General features: G+C 48.8%; 1 protein-coding gene across 2 annotated transcripts in view; it reads left to right on the top strand.

Moving 5' to 3' along the window:
* LOC144124619 (ATP-binding cassette subfamily C member 4-like) overlaps positions 1 to 20,007 on the top strand; it is a 97,237-nt gene that overhangs the window by 32,161 nt on the left and 45,069 nt on the right. Inside the window, exons 3-10 of one of the 2 annotated variants that reach the window (XM_077657418.1) lie at positions 697 to 814; positions 4,040 to 4,258; positions 5,865 to 5,954; positions 6,981 to 7,144; positions 8,218 to 8,343; positions 10,178 to 10,427; positions 16,692 to 16,808; positions 16,906 to 16,995. In XM_077657418.1, the coding sequence (XP_077513544.1) occupies positions 697 to 814; positions 4,040 to 4,258; positions 5,865 to 5,954; positions 6,981 to 7,144; positions 8,218 to 8,343; positions 10,178 to 10,427; positions 16,692 to 16,808; positions 16,906 to 16,995 (1,174 nt within the window). The remainder of the gene's footprint in view (positions 1 to 696; positions 815 to 4,039; positions 4,259 to 5,864; positions 5,955 to 6,980; positions 7,145 to 8,217; positions 8,344 to 10,177; positions 10,428 to 16,691; positions 16,809 to 16,905; positions 16,996 to 20,007) is intronic. The other variant, XM_077657419.1, reaches the window with a different exon arrangement.

Below are 20,007 nucleotides of genomic sequence, written 5' to 3'. Positions count from 1 at the left end.
CTTAGATGGAGGGGGGTCGACACGGAAGATTAAGGGCCACGCTTTTATTTCTGGAGGGCAGGCAGTACCCGCAAAAGGAGCAATAACCGTTTCCGTTGGCGCCCGCACATTGTTCACCTCCCGGCTACAGCGATACACCGCAACAACACTCGCTGCAGAGAAAAGGTCGAGGGTCTGAACTGGAGACAAGCAAGAGTCCACACCGCGTACCAAACTTTTTGTGCAGGACAGATGAGAGGGATTGAAGCCGTTTACCGGAAGAAACCCAAAAGAAGAGCAGTTTAGAAGATTATTTACGCACGACAGGTCTGGTGAATGGCACAGAATCCCGCCACGTCCAAACTGCCTTACCTCATTGATGGCCTCATAATTGGAAGTGGCTGCCTGGAGAGCAGCTCGGACGGGCCCTGGATTGTTAATTTTGATAGCACCACCATCCTTTGGCACCAGCGCCACAGGAACGTTGCGGACGCCGGAGCGTTAAAAAGCTTCCAGAGGCATCTCATGAGGCGATAGGAAAGCCGACCAGGGGGAGCTCCACTGGCCGGGAGACGGCGTAGACATTACCTCAGATTTACAAACTCACCGCGTGCGTTATCCACACAAGACAAAAGGCGCAAAGGCACAGGGGGAGACGAAAACAGGACCAGCCGCCCAATACCTCTCTATTCCTCCTCCTCCTCCCTCATGTCGCAGGGAATGGGACAAGGAGATCCGGAAGATGAAGCAGGGCAAGCAGCCCAGCCTGCTCGGCGCCATCTTCAGGGCATTCGGATTCACCTACGTCATGGTGGCACTGCTAATACTCGTCGAGGTGAGGAACACGCAGCCCCGTGACTAAATCGAGCCCTGCAGTACGTAGGTTCACCCTTTGTTAAAGATGCACAGGTGAATGGGTTACCTGCTGGGGTAAACATTGGCGCTTTGGAAGCCTATTTTGTACTGTATGTTCTGGCGGAGAGAGTTCTATGGTTCTTCTTACCCTCGAGTTTTCAAAAGCGGATAGTGGTGCAGCTTGCGAAAAATATCCGACTGATAACAGTGAGCACTGCCAACCCGGACTGCAAGGACCCAGAGGAACCTTAGTTGCCTTTGTATTTCTGGAAGAGTCTGTACTGGAGCGGCCTGAGTGTAATGGTGAGCGGGTAGCGCTAATCGAACTATATCCGTGCGCTACCTACCGGAGCTGGAACTAATCGGCCCTAAAGCCGTTTACCTTCAATAGTGGGGAGGTTGTGACAATATTTTATCTATTTGTAAAAGATCACTAAGGTGCTGTCACGTATTGAACTTATTTCGCGCCTGTCGAAAAATGTCGCTTTTTTCGTTCCTCTATGAGAAGAATTACGGGATTTTGCAAAAGCACCACTATTCTGAGCATAGTTTTTGGAGCGAATTGCTGAAATCCATGCCGCATAACACTGCGATAGGTTACAACTAAATGATGTACAAAGTGCCTTAAAGCTAGTTTTAGTCTTAGGGCAGCTGCGCGCTAATTTATGTTAGCCAGCACGCGGCGCCTCTGTGGTGCAGCATGCACTGTTTTTTCAAAAAATATCACAAAATGTTGTGAGTGCGAAATAAAGATCTTGAGGTACGCTATTCATTTGCCAGAGTACCATACTGATTCACTGCTTTGAATGCGAATTATTTTTTCACTCCCTGTGAAACACATGTGCACTAAATTAATGACGAAGCCTAACTAAGCTCAATTTTGTTCACCGTAAGCACAAAAACCTGAGCAATGAAATAACTGCGCTGACAGTATGCATTAATGAAGAATGAGATACGTTTTTAGGCGCTTTCATTCGAACTGCGTACGTGCTGGCTATTCTCTGCGCCGATAAATGAGAGCACCGGCGGCTTCAGAATGTTTTCACTCATATCATGTGAGGAAAGTGAGAGACGTAGAGAGTCACTAAAACGTGTTTCCTGTATACTGGCACAACGTTGCTCGCATGGGTGAGAGACAAGCGATGCTTTTTGAGCAACGTCACGGCAAAACCAGCAGAAAAAGACGCTTGCCCGAGAAGAAGTAGAGGTCCTGTATACTCATTCTTCTTGTGAATTCGTCCTTTTCTGCTGGTTTTTGCGTGATCAATCATGCACCAACTGGCCCATCAAGCTGCGCTTCAATACGACTGTTTGTGCAAGCTCTGCATGCTGTTTACATGTGCAATGACACCTGTGTGCTAAGGCAGCCAAAAATCACACTCCATTTCAGTGGTGTAGCCAGAGCTTATGTTCTGTGGGGGGGGGGGGGGGGGGGGGGAAGGCTCATATTGCAGCACGGCCTCCTCATAGAATTTATGGAAGGATCAAACGCGACAATAGTAACTGCATTGCCATTGCCATAGGCAATGCCATTGTGTATTAGATAACGCTACGCACTGTCTAGACAAGTAAAATATGTATTTTTTAAAATTAAAGAATGTATTCGTATGTCTTGAAAATTGTGGCGGACATGACTACAAAATATAAAACTGAGCAGGGTACAAGACACAGGTGAGAAGGAAACAGGACGAGCTCTTCCTGTTTGCTTCTCTTCTGTGTCTTGTCCCCTTGTCAGTTTTATGTCTTGTAATCATGTCATACCAACTATCCCCTTATCGTTCACTCCTGGCAGACATAACTGATACCAATGCTTCCATGTTTTTGCGTATTTAATAAGCAAAGAAAATATGACACGAAGTCTGGAACTCTATCGGTCCGGAACCATCAAAGCGGTGCATGCCGCTGGTATGAAAACCGTAAAGGCCATGAAATTAGCAAGTAGAGGAAAAATATTTTAATGAATCTTTGTCGTTCAAGAACCTTTAGATTTTTGTACATAGGCAACGGCCAGGGAAAAATCTCAATGGCGCTGTCCTTCATTCCAGTGTACTGCGCAGCAGCAGCTGTCACCGGTCATGTATTGCGAGTAATTGCACCGAAATTTCAATCGCAACAGCGAGCCATTGGTAGGCCCTTGAAAGTTTGAGCTAGGACGAGCCCCTTGCATTACATGGCTCCAGGTGCTTGGGCGCTGTCACGAAATCCAACACGAGTTAGCAATGTTCGCGCCAAAATGTCTTTTCTAGTCTGAAAAAGAGACTGTAGGTGGCAAAATCCAGAGTGACTTCCGGCGCCGGCGGTTGTTTTGGTCAGCGGTGCCTGACAGTTCGAAAAAAATGTCGGGGGGGGGGGGGGGGGGGTGCTGAAGCCCCGTAAGACCGCCCCACCCCCCCCCCCGCCTTCGCCCCTGCTTTATTCTTAGGTGAATTTAGTTGTCATGCACAGTTTTGGACCCCTGCATCTCTGACTGCTAGATGAAACTGTGGCCTAATTAATTTTTAGAAAAAATTATACCCAACTTCTGTACCATGATTAGGCTGGTTCCACTCACCGGCTAGCTGCTAGCATCCGTAAGACGGCCTCTTAAATGCCTGTTTTTAATCGTTCGTGTTGAATGAGTTAGAAAGGACAAATGATGGGGACGGTTACTCAGTCATAATGCGCCCGTTCAGAGATATGCGCGCGTAGTGGCATTTTGTAGCGAAAGATCCGGCACTTTTTATAGAAGCAACCGCTCAAATGCCCACTAGCACGCAGAATGGCAGAGCGGAGAGAGTGAATGAGGGGGAAAAATGGGTTGCCTGGTGAACGAAAGAGCGAGAAGGGCGAAGGCACGGCCATGGCTACCAAGCACGTTTTCCACGAATGCATGGTTACCCATTCAGATTTTCCAAGTTCAGGCTCTCCACTTTAACACCCTTCTAAAATCAGACCTTTCTCGTCGGAGTGAAGGCTCTATATAGACCCCCCAATGATGAACTAATTGCCCAGACGAAGGCAAGTTCTATTGCCGAAACATTGGCAAGCACCCCGAGTCTTCTCTCTCTTGTTCACTCTCTGTGTGTCGGAAAAGGAGTAGTTTTTATGTGTACATTGTCGTGGTGTGCTCTGTGCCCGTGAGAGACAGGCAGTCGTTAGACATTGTTCCCCGGCTGTTGTTTTGTGTCTTAGACGTGGTATTCGAGCTGGCTGCCTGTTTTCGCAGGAGTGCTTCAAGAACGTGATGCAGCCGGTGATGCTGGGCTGGGTGGTGCGGTATTTCGCCGCTCCCGAGTCCATCGGCAAGACAGAGTTCTACCTCTCCGCTGCTGGCGTCTCAATTCTGGGAGGGATGCACATCTTCACGCACCACCCGTACTTCTTCAACATGCAGCGAATGGGCATGCGCATCCGCATCGCATGCTGCAGCCTCGTCTACCGAAAGGTGCGCGATCACAACCACAGGACAGCAATATAATCAGCCCTTGTTTACATTCCTTTGTATTGAATGTCACAATCTCCAGAAACTGTTTTTTTTTAATTGCGGAAATATGTCAACATGCTTTTTGTTGTGTTTTAGGCCGTTTTAACTTTTTATTCTTTAATTACAACTTGCTAGTGTTTATATAACCAATTTCACTTAATGTCTTCCTGCTAAGCTTTCTCACTGCTTTTCAGCTTTTCATTGCATTTTGTGTTTATACTCTACTTCATGCTTCTTTGTTCCCCCTATGTAATATCCTTAATTGTGAGTACCTTCAGGGGAATTTTTGATGATTGAATAGTAAATATACATGTACACATAAGTACTTTTCGAAGCCCTTTAGTACGTTCTGTAATGTTTGAAGCTGATGAAGTCAAACGCCGTTTCTTCTGGAAGGTGCTATTAGCACTAGACGGAAAATCATTATTTTAAGCCGGGCATACATCTTAATGTAAACGTACATCCTGCTGCTTATGTATTTTTTATTCTTTCCCGTGATCGTACCTAATTAATGATTTCACACCAAAGGTAGGTGAGGTATTTTCTTGACTGCAGCTTCGATTAAGTGCCTTGATTATTTTCCCTGATGGTAAAACAGCGCGATGAAAACGGGACGAAAGCGACATATAAGGAGAGACAATAGTGCAGACTCCCAACAGATTTTATTTTATGAAAACTGGGGACTTATAAAGGCCAAAAACAAAAAAGCAAATGCAAACGCAAAGTTAGCATGCTCGAAATACCAGAAGCGGTGGAAAATCAGAACGTGACCGTCTAAAAATTTAAGCTCTTTTCAGGGAAGGGCTTGTCGATACCACGTCGAAAAACGTTGATATCTTGAGCATGTTGACTTTTCGATTGCATTTGGTTGGTTTCTTGTCGGGCTTTACAAGCTTATCAATACCTGCCCGCCAGAATGTCTCACTGCACTGGATGATGTCCCTTTTTCAGCGCTGTTCCGCTGCTCTTTAGGCGCCATTCGTCTTCGGCTCGTGGGTGCCTATCATCGGCCAGCCGACGTATTTAGAGTTTGCGCGGAATGTTTGTACGATATACAGCGCATGTTTTTGCGCCACGTTTGAGTCCGCACTTCTTACATAGCGATCTCAGAGTTTGGCTATCAGCGGCCAGTTTGGCGGCCATATCAACGAAGCTTGCCTAACGGGAGCTCGGCTTGTGATCGGTCGCGGACTTTCGTTGCGTGTCATGACCAAGCTCTTGTCTACGTGCCGTTCATATTAGCACCATTTCGAAGTGGTCAGTTAAAACAAGCGACTAAAAGGCAAGCAAAATCAAAAAGCATAACGTTGTATAAACTGGCGTGCATTCGTGTTCGCCCTATCAAAACAATGAAGAGAAAACACATCTTTTTCTTTGTCGTAGGCGTTGCACTGCACCCAAGCAGCACATCAGACGGCATGGTTAGTGCAAAAGAAAGTGCGGTTTAGTATCTTCGTGACTGTCGTCTGTTCAGCCGGACACCTGGCAGGCAAATAAATGTGAAGAGAATAACAATGTAGCTAGTGAGCAAGGTAGTGTGTTCTACATTTATTCGTTTCTTCTGCAGGCTCTACGGTTGAGCCAGGCAGCTCTGTCTAAGACTGCTGTGGGACAGATGGTCAACCTTCTTTCGAACGACGTCAACAGGTTTGATCAGGTGGGGCTTAGTGTTTTGCTTTTAAGTACATCGGTGTCTTACTCAGACTCCAAAGGTACTGTAAGCACGTACAGCAGAGCACTTCGTGGACCGCTTGCGAAGTCACCGGTGCGTCTGTAAAAAGTAGCAGGGTATTCTGTCTCGTCCCCGAGAAGCAAATGTGAAGTAAATGCTATAAGTGCGAGGATTAAGTGGTGATGAGTGGAGCATAAAATTTCGCCTAGTTAAGGTGCATTCATGCACACAACAGCCATGACCTGGCGCAAACGTTTATCACAGAAGAATAACGCACCATCATCATCATCCTCCTCATCATCATCATCGTCAGAGTAACTGCGTTCACTGCAGGAGAAATGCCTCTCCGCATCTCTCCTGTTAACCCTATTCTGTACCGACGCGGTCACCTTATCCTCTCAGACTTCTTAATCTCATTCGCTCAAGCGGTTGGTCAGGTACCTGACTCTCTGCAACCGCCTGCAACCACCTGCTACGCTTGCTTACTCTTGGAATTCAACAAGTTACCCTAGAGCACCATCCGTAATGTTCCCTTCGCATTACTTCACCTGCCACTTCTTGTTGATTTGAGTTAGGATATTAAACCGCCTTTGTACCCTGACCCACTATATGCCCTCATCCCGTACGTCTCTTGACGTTACACCTATGATTTTTTTCTTCCAAAGCTCGCCGCGTCTTCAATTAGAGTTAAAGCTTTTTCGTTACCGAATTTTAGACGCTAATAATAATACCGCGCAAGTCGTTGTTCTCTTCGATAAGCATTTCAGTGCTTCTGCAGAGAGCTCGTGCCGCCATATGATGATACAGGACATACACGCTACCCCCGAAGGTTGACAATAATTTGTACCAAACTTATATTTCTGAATGGCATCTGAAAATCAAGGACAGCCGTCGTCAGGAATTCATTCGTTCTTCGAATATCCCGAGATAGTGTCTCTCTTCGTGTGAGGCTTGGTGCGCTGGCAATGGCTACGCGCAACGTTGTCTTAGACGTGGGCTCCCCTCACGCAGTCGGTGCTGTTCGTGCCGTACCTGGTGGCCGGTCCCCTGCAGACGGCCATCATCACGTGGGTGCTGTGGCAGCACCTGGGCATCAGCTGCCTGGCGGGCATCTCCTTCGTGCTCCTCTACATACCCTTCCAAGGGTGCCTCGGAAGAGCCTTCTCCAAACTGAGGTGGGCGCTTTTCCCACGCGTGGACCCGCGTAAACTGTGCCTTCTGGAAGGATCGATGAGGGTACACCAGGAAGCCATATTCGGCATTAACAGACTTCTGAAAATAAAAGCCGGCGGCAAGGTGGCGGCGCACCTCTTTTTGCCGGTGTGCTTGTGGGCAGGCGGTGGGAGACATCAATTACAAGGTTGGCAAAACAAAACAAACAAGCAAACAAACAAAAACTATGAGGACACTTAAGTCGCCTGAAGAGTAGAATGCGACAGCGTTACATTTCACGTCTGCCGCAGCTTCTGTTGCAACATCTGTGTGAGTGTGAGTCAATTTATTTGCTCTTGTCGACCCATTAACCGCCACATTCAGACTGACAGCTGCAGTGGCACATATCGGCTATGCTGTGACGAAGCTGATATTTACATATACCACATTTCTTTCTGATTTTTATTTCGATTCTCTATCAAGGTGTCCGTTCCGAAAGTAGGTTGCTAACAACACGGTGGGCAGGTTGTGATGGCGTCACACGGTAACGTGACCTCGCTCGACCAATCAGCGAATTTCGTGACACCGGGCATCGGGTGGTGTTTTGGTGCGACGACAACTTTAATGCTATAGCGTTAGAAATAAAATCCCGCTTAGCCGGCAGCGAACTGCCTACGCTATATGCCTCCTCCTCTTCCATAAAGCATAGCCGACTCGGAGGCGGGTCTGTCTTGTAATAAAAATAATAAGGCAGGATGTAAGCACATGCGACAAATGAAAGTGAAAAATCGATAATCTTGGTGAAGAAAACAGGTTAATGACATTAAACACCCCGGCGGCTTATTCTTTATCGAAGCACATTTCACCCAGAGCTGAACCAGGGCTGCCGCTTTTAAGGCGTTTCACTCGTGTCGTGTCCTTGCCTCCTTGCCTTACGCTTATACATCTGACGAAGCTTGAAGCCTTGCTTACTTTCAGAGCCATCGCCAACTCCTTTGGTAGAAGCCGTACGTAGGTTCGTTTTACGCCGTCGTATGCAGCCCGGGACGGGTGGTCACCGAGTGTGGTCGCTTACCTTTACTCTTCGACGGCGCAGGGCCAAGACGGCGGCGCTGACGGACGAGCGCATCCGGCTTGTGAACGAGTTCGTGGCCGGCATGCGGGTCATCAAGATGTACAGCTGGGAGACGCCCTTCGCCAACCTGGTGGACAACATGCGCAGGTCGGTGCACAGCGACGGCCGCAGACGCGCTCGGGAGTTGCCGCGAAACTCGCGTGCATGTAATTCATATATTTTAACGCTCATTAGATGAGGATGCAGGATAATCTGCGCGGGGCGTCTTGATCTTTATAGAGGCTTGGTGGCCGAGGGCTGTATAGCTGTGTATGGAGCAGCAAAAATGCAACTACATAGTACACAGTATGCTTACCGCGAAACGTTACAGGTCTAATAATAATAATTGGTTTTTTGGGGCAAGGAAATGGCGCAGTATCTGTCTCATATATCGTTGGACACTCGAACCGCGCCGTAAGGGAAGGGATAAAGGAGGGAGTGAAAGAAGAAAGGAAGAGAGAGGTGTCGTAGTGGAGGGCTGCGGAATAATTTCGACCACCTGGGGATCTTTCACGTGCACTGACATCGCACAGCACACGGGCGCCTTAGCGTTTTTCCTCCATAAAAACGCAGCCCCCACTGTCGGGATCGAACCCGGGAACTCCGGATCAGTAGTCGAGCGCCCTAACCACTGAGCCACCGCGGCGGGTACAGGTCTAGAAAGCAGAAATGATAAAATGAAAAAAAAAATCGCGAAAGATGTGCGAGGAATTACGCGAAGCCAACTTCTGTATAAAACACTTTAGCCAGTCTACCACACCGGAAAATCACGTTCATGCTAATTATTGGCTAATGAGCAACAAGTCTCTATGAATAGAAAAGAACTACGAAACGTTTTTGGAATATTCGTCAGAAGAACAACATTTATTGGAATATTTTTCGAAAGATGTGACTATATACAACATACTCCTTCCTCGTAAAAATAAAACCGAAATCCGCCGACAGCTGCTTGATCACATGCATTAAAAACTATTAATTAGAAAAAGAGGCCTGGTAAAACTTCATTGCTTACATCTTCAACACAAAAGGCTCATGTGTAATCACAATGAATAGCGTATAGAAGCACACTCCGCAGCTCGAGCGTGATTTGCCTTACTTTTCTGAAAACAGCGTTGGAAATGTGAGTGAAATATACCAATGGGAAGATAATTACTTAATTGCACGTTATTAAAAAACGTGAGCATCAAGCACGGAGTGCTGCTGCTAAATCAAATTAGCATTTACATAAACGTACTTCCTAATGAAAACAACAAGCTTAAATTGCTTAAACTCAAAATATGCCGCTCTTTTTCTGTACTTCTTTTCTTAGTTTTCTGTAACACATCCTAAAAGTTAGGACATTTTTCTTTAGACCTTCATTCATTCATTCATATTTTATTCATACACCGGAGTGTACAGGAGGCCAAGGTAAAAGCCGTTCTACGACGGCTTGAGGGGTCCCTGGCCCCCAAATACAGTGGCAGTGGAAAGCATAGACAAATCAATAAAAAAAAAACATTACAACCTTATGCTACTTGTATGTGAGCATTCGCAAACATAGAAAGATTATACAGAGATTATACAGAGAGATTATATACACAGAGATTATACAGATTATACAGAGAGGATCTATGAACTACATACATGTATGCACAAAAAACAAGAATAGAAACATCCATGATGACAATCAGTTTGTAAATGGCTGTTTAAACTCAGACAGGGTTAATTTCACAAGATCAGTGCCTTTAATAATTTAAAAGCTTCGTATTGGATGCAAATTCTGAGAAACTGCGCAAAGTTCTCGTGACACCGTTGTCCTTCAATTGGCGCCATTATTTTTGCACTGCGCGCTCAAAACGCTCCAGCTGGGCTCGCAAAGTGTCACGAAAGTAAGAGCGCGCGTCGTCGTTTCGAGGAGAGCCTGAAAATGCACTGTTCTCTCCCTCTCTCTCTTTCGTGGCAGGCGCGAGGTGCGCAAGATCCAGCAGACGTCGGTGCTGCGCGCGGTGAACATGGGCATGTTCTTCATGTCGTCCAAGCTGGTGCTGTTCCTGTGCTTCGTCACCTTCGCGCTGCTCGGCAACACGCTCACCTCGGAGTGCGTGTTCGTCAGCATGTCGCTGTTCAACAGCCTCCGGCTGGCCATGACACTCTACTTTCCCTTCGGAGTCGGACAGGGCGCCGAGACGCTCATCTCCGTCAAGAGGCTGCAGGTGCGCTCTGCCTGCGCGCAGCATGCACGCATGACGTCAGAGAAAAGCCTCTACGGTTTCAGTTCCTGTTTTGTCTATTCATGTTTATTCACAGTTCTTCCATGGCCAACATACGGGAGAAATTGGCCTTGCTTTCATCGCTATACGTTGCACAAAGGTGTGTTGCCTACACGCAATACCTTGATCGGTGTGGTGGCAAATTGGGGACTGGAGGGGGGGGGGGGGGGGAAAGCGTTCAGCTGGGTGACATGACGGAACCGAGTGCGATAGCCGAGGACTAAGCACATCTATCCAGCCACTTGGAATGAATTGTAGGACTACCGAAAAAGAGCCTATTTTTGGAATGACCCTTCCAAGGAAGATATAGCAACGAAAATTAAGATTGAACAAGAGGAAGGCGGATATTTGAGGCCATTACTAAGGGTGTGCGAATCACCAGACCCTTGCAAGTGGTGAAAACTCGTAAATAAATTCGATGGGTATTCGATTCGTATTCGAGTTGTTTTTAAGCTACACTATTCGTATTTGATTCGGCTATGAAAAAATTAATTCCTACACCTGTGCAGATCGCGCATAAAAAGACGAGGTTCGCGGCGATTGTGCCCACCAGAGGAACGCAGATTCTTGTTGCGGTGAATACCAACACTGCAGTCATATAATATAAGGTAATTACTACTTCATCATAGCAAACCCGTGCAACGAACTGCGAATTTTTTTCCCTACATGTGCATTGAAAATTTAGACAAGATGTTGTTGGGAAATAAAGATATATAAATATATTAGAGAGCATCTGCAGGCGCTGAGCTTGGTCTACTCGGCCAACAGTACTCGAATATCGCGAAAAACATATATATTAGCCTCAGGAATGCTGGTTCAATGAGCAACCGTACTCTTTCCTTTCAAGGACATGTTCAACAACAATTATGGTATTAATACGTAGCGATGTTGCGAAGTGTTGCGGAGACTCGAATACACAAGAAACAGCGTACTGCTGGGGAACGTTACTTGTATCCGCTTTAGTTTATGCAGGGATTGCGGATAAACGAAGGGTGCGAGCAAACGAGCGAGAGGCGAAGAGCTGAGGTATGCAGTATAAAGGAAAAACTAACTAGCATAAGAAATCAGCAGACATTGGTCAGGTCGTTTGCGCTCCCCAGGGTTTGTGTAGAGGAATACCAGCTGCTGCCATATCGCACTTGGCACTCTATCGGTGGCACTGTGAGCTCACTTTTGCACATCACGTAGGCTGAGCGCCACTAATGAAAGCATTTGCTGACGAAAATTCCCACTGCCAGCCACATAGGGTGGCATGTATTTCCGCTTTCAGAGCCAGAAAAACCGCTCGACATGGTTTCTGCGCGTCCAGTATATTGTGCACTACGTATTCAACCGCATTTAATACCAGTTATCATTCAGCTGTTTAGAGGTCGATCCTCGAGATTGTACGGCCAAGGCACTGCTCCGCTTCTTGAGAACTTCTGGCCTGCACGATAGGCTGTGACACTAACGAACGCTTTTCAGTTCCTCGCGGAATTCCTCGCCCTATTGCATGCGCTATCCGTAGACTACGTTTAAACGTGGCATTCACGCGCAAATACTTGCACTTAATAGGACAAGCGGACTCCCCGGAATGTACCACATGTGGCGTGCTAGAGACTATTGTGATGACCCCCATCCGGAAACAAGTACATTTTAGTATGTGTCGATCACCTTTCAAAATACGCGGAAGCGGTAGCACTCCCAGATCAGAAGGCAGACACGGTTGCAAGAGCATTTGTCGAACAGATCGTGCTCCGACATGGACCCCCGAGGCAACTCTTGACAGATCGGGGAACGAACTTCGTGTCGCAGCTAATGAGGAGAGTTTGCGAGCTGCTTAAGATCGCTAAGAAGCAGACAACACCGTACCATCCGGCTTGCAACGGCGCGGTGGAGCGACTGAACCAAACCGTGGCCGGGTTCCTGTCGCATTTTGTTTCGCGCGACCAGCGGGACTGGGACTTGTGGCTCCCGTATGCAATGTTTGCCTACAATTCCGCAGCACACGAAAGCACGGGCGAATCGCCATTCTTTCTTCTCTACGGCCGAGACCCGGACCAGCCTAGTGAAGTGCCAGAGGGCCCCCGTCGTGTCCCATACGCTTCACTGGACGACTATAAGGTTGAGCTAGAATCGCGCTTGCAAGTGGCGAGGGACATCGCAAAGGAGTCCTTAAAGAAAGCGGCGAAGCGCAGGAAGGAGGTGCACGATCGCAGTGCTAGAGACGCGCCGTTTGATGTGGGGGACAGCGTGTACATTGAAAACTGCCAAAGGCAGATTGGGCTAGCTCGTAAGTTCCAGACGAAGTGGAGAGGACCGTGCGAGGTTGTCGAGAAGCTTTCTCCGGTAAACTTCAGAGTCCGAGACGTGAACCGGCGCTTGATAAGGATACACGCAAATCGCCTCAAGTCGGCACCGGTTCAGTATTCACGAAATGAGGAAAGGGAAAGCGTGGATTTTGATGGGGACAGAAGTGAAGCGGAGCGCGCAGATAGCTCGCAAGAAACGCCCTCTCCTGCATTTGTTCGGCAGGCGCCAGAGGTGACGGCCGGAATGCCACCGGATTTACTTCATGCATTGCTAGAAGAAGAAGCGCGCGAGGTTGCCGCGCAGATAACGCCAGGAGAGGCTCCTGCCACGAGCCCTCGCGAGTCCCAAAGCAGACAAAGGGTCACAGACTTACTTAGTATGACTCATGAAGGCCGATATCCGCTGCGAAATCGGAAAGCTAAGTCGGACTAATGGCGTAAACAGAGCGGAGTTGTGAACTGGTTAGAATTGTGTAATGCCGCAGCTCATAACATTTCTATGTGCTTATGTGTTAAGTTATCGGAGTTGGTAGTTAAACCTTTCTGTCATTAAGTAACACCTTCACAGGAGAGCATGCGGAGCGCATGCAGAACCTGCCCTACTTCCTATCGTTATCTATATTTTGTCTGTGCCGTGATCGTGCTAGAAGTGGGAGCTCCTTTGTAACTGTGGTAAATTTATTTCGTCCAGTTTGGACTAGAAAGGAGGGGCTTGGGTGCTGAGTTTCATGTTTATCTGTAAAAGAAGATCAGTGCTGCCCCTGGAGACGCCAGTTATGACAGCGGAGGCATATGGTGTTGATGGTGTTGTGCAGTGGTGTTGAGTGCAGCGAAAAGTGTTTTGTCGGTCGCACTGTGCGAGGCGATTCAGAAAGACAAGGGGAGCTGCATGGACTCAAATGTTCGGAGAACATTCTTCTGGAGGGTGAGCGAGTGTGACGTTCCTTGTGTGTGCTACGAGGTTCCGCGTTCGACGGCGCGGCATAGACGGAGACCCAGATGACAGCGGCATCATCAATTACCCAGCCATGCTCTTTGAGAGTGACGACCAGAACGAAGGGGTTTAAGCCCAACCGGACCCGCCGCCGCCGCCGCCGCGGGGAAACGGGCTTTATCCTCCCCAATTGCCGTGGCGGTTCCAGGGGAGGCCTCCCGAGCACATTCCAGGACAAGGGACCACTTTCCCGGCCGGTGACCCGCGGGAACTGTCAGCGGGCCAGAGCGCGCCTTACCTTGAGGAGCGAGTGTCAGTTGATGGATGGAGAACGGAGGCCGGTGACCCGCGGGAACTGTCAGCGGGCCAGAGCGCGCCTTGCCACAGCCGACGCTATGCGCTACCTCGAAGACAACCTTCTTTCCCTCGGACTCAACACGTGAGGGGGGCGAGACCATAAGTGCGGTGGTATGTTTGTGCGCCCAAGTGAAAGCCCTAGCCCCCCCTCCTTCCCCTCCGGCGTGGGCGTCCTCACCCTAGGGAGTGTGGGGAGAAGAGGATATAAAAATCGACAAGCAGTACGGAAGAGGCACGCTCAGGACGACATCGTTCGCCAAGAGGGCCTCAGCGCCGAAGCCCGACGGCGTGCAGCTTCTGCCAGCAACCGTTCGAGATCAACTCCGGAGCCCCTCCATCGCCCCCATGAAGTCGTCGGCACGTAAGCTCGGACGCCCCAGCCTCTGATGTATAATCATCATGTGTAATTATTGAATATAACTGTTTGTTTAAACTGAGCCATACGGTGTCTCTTTGCCTCTCCGTCCCGTGTGGACCTGCGCATTACAATTTTGAAGTCATGAATGTCACAGCATTCAGAGGACATTTGCTTTTGAGACCCCACTTCTGACACCAGTGTGATGACCCCCATAATGCGCAGGTCCACACGGGACGGAGAGGCAAAGAGACACCGTATGGCTCAGTTTAAACAAACAGATATATTCAATCATTACACATGATTAAGAATATACATCAGAGGCTGGGGCGTCCGAGCTTACGTGCCGACGACTTCATGGGGGCGATGGAGGGGCTCCAGAGTTGATCTCGAACGGTTGCTGGCAGAAGCTGCACGCCGTCGGGCTTCGGCGCTGAATGCCCTCTTGGCGAACGATGTCGTCCTGAGCGTGCCTCTTCCGTACTGCTTGTCGATTTTTATACCCTCTTCTCCCCACACTCCCTAGGGTGAGGACGCCCACGCCGGAGGGGAATGAGGGGGGGCTAGGGGGCTAGGGCTTTCACTTGGGCGCACAAACATACCACCGCACTTATGGTCTCGCCCCCCTCACGTGTTGAGTCCGAGGGAAAGAAGGTTGTCTTCGAGGTAGCGCATAGCGTCGGCTGTGGTAAGGCGCGCTCTGGCCCGCTGACAGTTCCCGCGGGTCACCGGCCTCCGTTCTCCATCCATCAACTGACACTCGCTCCTCAAGGTACGGCGCGCTCTGGCCCGCTGACAGTTCCCGCGGGTCACCGGCCGGGAAAGTGGTCCCTTGTCCTGGGATGTGCTCGGGAGGCCTCCCCTGGAACCGCCTCGGCAATTGGGGAGGATAAAGCCCGTTTCCCCGCGGCGGCGGGTCCGGTTGGGTCCGATTGGGCTTAAACCCCTTCGTTCTGGTCGTCACTCTCAAAGAGCATGGCTGGGTAATTGATGATGCCGCTGTCATCTGGGTCTCCGTCTATGCCGCGCCGTCGAACGCGGAACCTCGTAGCACACACAAGGAACGTCACACTATAGAACATGTTTTAGTGGCGTGTCCAGCGTATGCACGTGAAAGACTCATACTCGCATCTGCTCTGAAGCCTATGGACACATCGCTCCTCTCTGAGGATTTGATCCTCGGCGCTTGGCCAGATAGTTTTAGAACTGTAAAGGCAACGCGAGCGCTCTCACGCTTTTTGAGTGACACGGGCCTTGTCTCTCGTTTGTGATGTCAGAAAGTGTGCCTTGTTTTTTTTAAGTAGTTTTTCATCTGCCTCCTCCCATCATCACCGTCCCCCATCGTGACCTTCTTTTATCTCCTCTTCCCGTCCCCCAGAGCAGAGTAGCAGGCCAGATATTTATTTTCCACGCCAACCTCTCTGCCTTTCCTATCAATAAACCCCCTCTCTCTCTCTTAACGAACGCTTGCTGACTGCATACTGGCTTCATTTTTCTGCTACACTCTTTTCTCTTTCATCTTTTTATCCCTCACCGCTTTCCGCCCGTGCAGGGTAGCAAACCGGTTATTCTTCTGGTTAACCTTCCTGCCTTTCCTGTTCCTCCTCCTATTATAAACGCCGCCGCGGTGGCTCAGTGGTTATGGCGCTCGGCTGCTGGCCCGAAAGACGCGGGTTCGATTCCGGCCGCGGCGGTCGAATTTCGATGGAGGCGAAATTCTAGAGGCCCGTGTACTGTGCGATGTCAGTGCACTGAAAGAACCAAAGGTGGTCAAAATCTCCGGAGCCCTTCACTACGGCGTCTCTCATAGCCTGAGTCGCTTTGGGACGTTAAACCCCCATAAACCAAACCAGGAAACTTATTATGAACTTTGTTGCCCTCGTATAGATAGTTCCTTTTGTCTCTTGATAGTCTGTAGTGTGTCTGTAGACAAAAGCCTACTAAGTCTGCTTGGCCATAAATTCATAAATTGTCTATAGACTGTCAATATATTTCTAATTTCCATATACCACTTTATAGGATTGTCTATAGAAAGTTTATATACTTCTCGGTTAAAGTGAGTGGATGATATATCGAATGTGTAAAGACAGTTCTCTAATGAGCCGCAGCATCGCTCTGAAGTCGCATCGGATGCGGTATACTGCCTTTTGCGTTACTTGACCGTCACTTCTTCTGGTGGCAAGAGCGATGGCTCGTTCACTGCAGGCTCAAGTTCCCGACTGATATGTATCTGCGTTGTCACGCTCACTGTTCTTTTTCTCTTTCCGCAGAAGTTCCTTCTTCTCGAAGAGCAGGAGCAGACCGGCGCACTGAACGGTTCCAAGCTGCGCCCCAAGATTCACAACTGCCGCGTGGAACTGCAAAATGCCTCGGCGTCTTGGACAAAGGTTCGCTATTTTCACGCAGGCGTCGCAGCTCGCACAAGCGGGAAGCGAGGGGCGCGGCAACTCACAACTTTTTCGCCCTGCTCCCTTTTCCCGCCAGGACTCCACGGAGCCGACCCTGCAGAACATAACGGCCACCGTGAAGCCGGGAGAGCTGTTGGTCGTCGTCGGTCCCGTGGGCTGTGGCAAGGTGAGCAGCTGAAGAGCCGTCTCCAGGTTAGGCGTCGTGCACATCGGCAGGTGGTGATATGCTGCCGCGTATACTCCCTACGATCCTTGCTTATGAGGGACGGGTTTGCTAATATATAGTATATACATTACCTATGCGGAGCAAAATCTACCAGTGTTTAGAATTATTGAACCATTTGTATAGGTAGCTGCACGAAGCACTTCGGGTACATTAAGGGCATCTTCGATTGGCCGTTTCGGTATACTCCGTCCTGGAGCGCTCAGCAAAGGGCGAATTCGGTATCCCAGCCAGAGGAGGCGAGCTTCTGACGGATGCAACGAGAGAGCTTTCTTCCACTGATGTCAGCAAAGGATACTTTGGGATATGCGTCCATCATGTTTATGAGCCCCAGCTCCCGCTGTTTGCATGCCGAATCCTTATAGTATGCCTGTGCGCGTGAATATGCGGTGCCTCCAAGCAGCGATAGCCGCTGAAAGAGACTTCCGCGACAGCACTCCTCTAAGTGGACGATCTGAGAGGAACAGCGTTAGTGAACGAGAACGCGCTTGACACAAAGCGACGGCCGTGCGTGTGGCGGGTATTTAACCTAACTTCGACCGCGAACCGAACACCACATACTTCATTTGTGTGCCGCGCGGTTTATGATAGCAGGTAAACCCTCAATTTCGACTGTCGACAGCGTGATAACAGCGCACTAATGAGAGCTGCGCTGTGTAATCCGATTGTTTGCTCTGAAATTGAGGCCACCCAAGTACTTCGGTGAGGCGAATCCTTACTGGGCACAGTCGCTTCACCTCGAGTACAGTGCTATGAAAACTCCGTAAGCCGCCAGCGCGCAGTAAAAATTGACATGGAGAAAAGCAGCGACCTGAGGCCCACAAACAGCATGCTGAGCACTGAAGCAACAGAGACAGGCACCCAGCAGTAGTACGATTGTATTTTGCTGAGCGGCTGGCTGGAGAAATAACGTCTCCGTGAACTGCGAAAGCTAGAAAGGTACCAACATTTGCGGCAGTTCAAATTAACGCCTCGAGATAAGTTTAACCAGCTCAAAGAGCTTAAAATTTGTAGCGGCCCGCATGGCCAGCGATGGCGAAGTGCCAAAGGCGACCTAAGTGTCTTTAGAACGCACTGGAATTGGAACACTCGGGACATTAGCCTCGGCCGGACGCTTCCGCCCCGCCTTCCTCTACGTCGGCCAGCCCTCAATAAACACGGCGGCGGTCGCATAACAGACGACCTCTGCAAAGTGAAGGAAAAATTTCGCGCTGACAAATGGGAGCACTTCGCCGAACTAACAAAATGCGCGGCCTTCGCTTAGTGATCACAGAATAGCTGACAACGGTGCCCCGTAATGTCCGGGAACAGGTCGGCGCCGCACTCGGCCGAATCGGGAGCGGTCGGTGTTCTCGCACCGAGCACAGGCTGAGAGGATCACCTGTGATCTGTTGCCATCGGGAAGAAGCACCACGGAACACTCCCGTTCATCCGCGCCTCGACGCGCGCCGCAGCAGCCGAGCCGTTCACAAACATGGCCGTCGAGTCCGCTGACGTCACTTCACGTGCATGCCATGCATGCATAGCGAGTAGCAGATAGCAGTTTATGCCGCAATTTTTCCAGTCACGGCAATATTTATTTATTTATTCAAGGTCAGGGCTTCAGCGATGAATCGGCTTGTGTAGTTTTTATCGTGAAGTAAAGATTAATTCGCTCTAAAATTATTGTTTCGAGAAGCGCAGCGGCTGTGCATTGAAGGCAAACAGTCGAACAATAGGAATTTTTCTCCGTTACTGGTTTATGTCTAGGTACTTAGCTTTCGGAGCAGATTTCTTCAATACTATTTTATCTATTTTCACCTCGCTTGTTTGGTTGTATACTTCTATAATCAAATTGTAATCAAGACACCCCTAATTTTTGTAGTTTGCGAATCTCAAATTTCTTCTATGAAAATTTTCTTTACTATATATACGTCTACGGGCACTGCATTGCAAAAAATTAAAAACCAAAATTTGTGCTTTGCGACAAAAAAAAAAACTAACAATGTCTTGACCTCTAGCATAGCAGTAGGAACGCAATGGATGTTGAACCAGCTTTCTACCGCTTTTTCTTAACTCTGCAGGCTTTTGCAAGGTTTGGTTTGGTTTATGGGGCTTAACGTCTCAAAGCGACTCATGCTATGAGGGACACCGTATAGTGGAGGGCTCAGGACAATTGAGCCCACCGGGGGTTCTTTAACGTGCACTGACATCGCGCAGTACGGGGCCTCTAGCACTTCGCCTTTATCGAAATGCGACCGGCGCGGCAGGGATCAAACCAGCGTCTTCAGGTGAGCAGCTGAACAAGGTTTGGAGGTAAAATATGTGTTAGAAAACAGTTTTTCAGAACTATAACAGTGAAATTTTGGGAAAGTAGTCATTCGTTTATTTTTAGCATGCTCGAAAATTTTAATGCAAATACATCGACAAATGAAAAAAATATATATTTGCTGAAAACCGCGAGAAAATTAATATAAGGCAGCGAGAGGGGTGAAGAAAGCGTCATAGTATTTCTAGGCCTAATGAGATCCGAAGATTAGTGCTTTTATAGGAAGAAAGAGAAACACCTACCGACCGACCAACCGGCCGACCTAACAAACAAACAAACAAACAAACAAACAAACAAACAAACAAACAAACAAACAAACGAACGAACAGGAAAGAAGGGCAGAAATAAAGAATTAACACGCGACATTGCAAATGGACCCCATTTATTCTCTTAATGTACGATATGCTTGCGCATCGCTCTTTCTAATCCCAAGATGTAATGGGGACTGTTGAGCTACGCAATTGGCAAAGCACTGTGGAAAATAGCGGCACAAACGGAAAAGCTAAGAACGTACACCGCAAGTGCTGACTCGAAATGCAGCGTTTAAGGAGAAAACGCAGAATTATTCATAACGCACGCACGCACGCGTGCACCTACAAAACAAAATTCGAGATCAATGCGGCAGCCCGGAATGGAGTAATGCGAAA

This window comes from Amblyomma americanum, chromosome 3 (genome assembly GCF_052857255.1).
Source record: "Amblyomma americanum isolate KBUSLIRL-KWMA chromosome 3, ASM5285725v1, whole genome shotgun sequence".
NCBI classification, from domain to species: Eukaryota; Metazoa; Arthropoda; class Arachnida; order Ixodida; family Ixodidae; genus Amblyomma; species Amblyomma americanum.
This window is presented reverse-complemented; position numbering and strand designations above follow the sequence as displayed.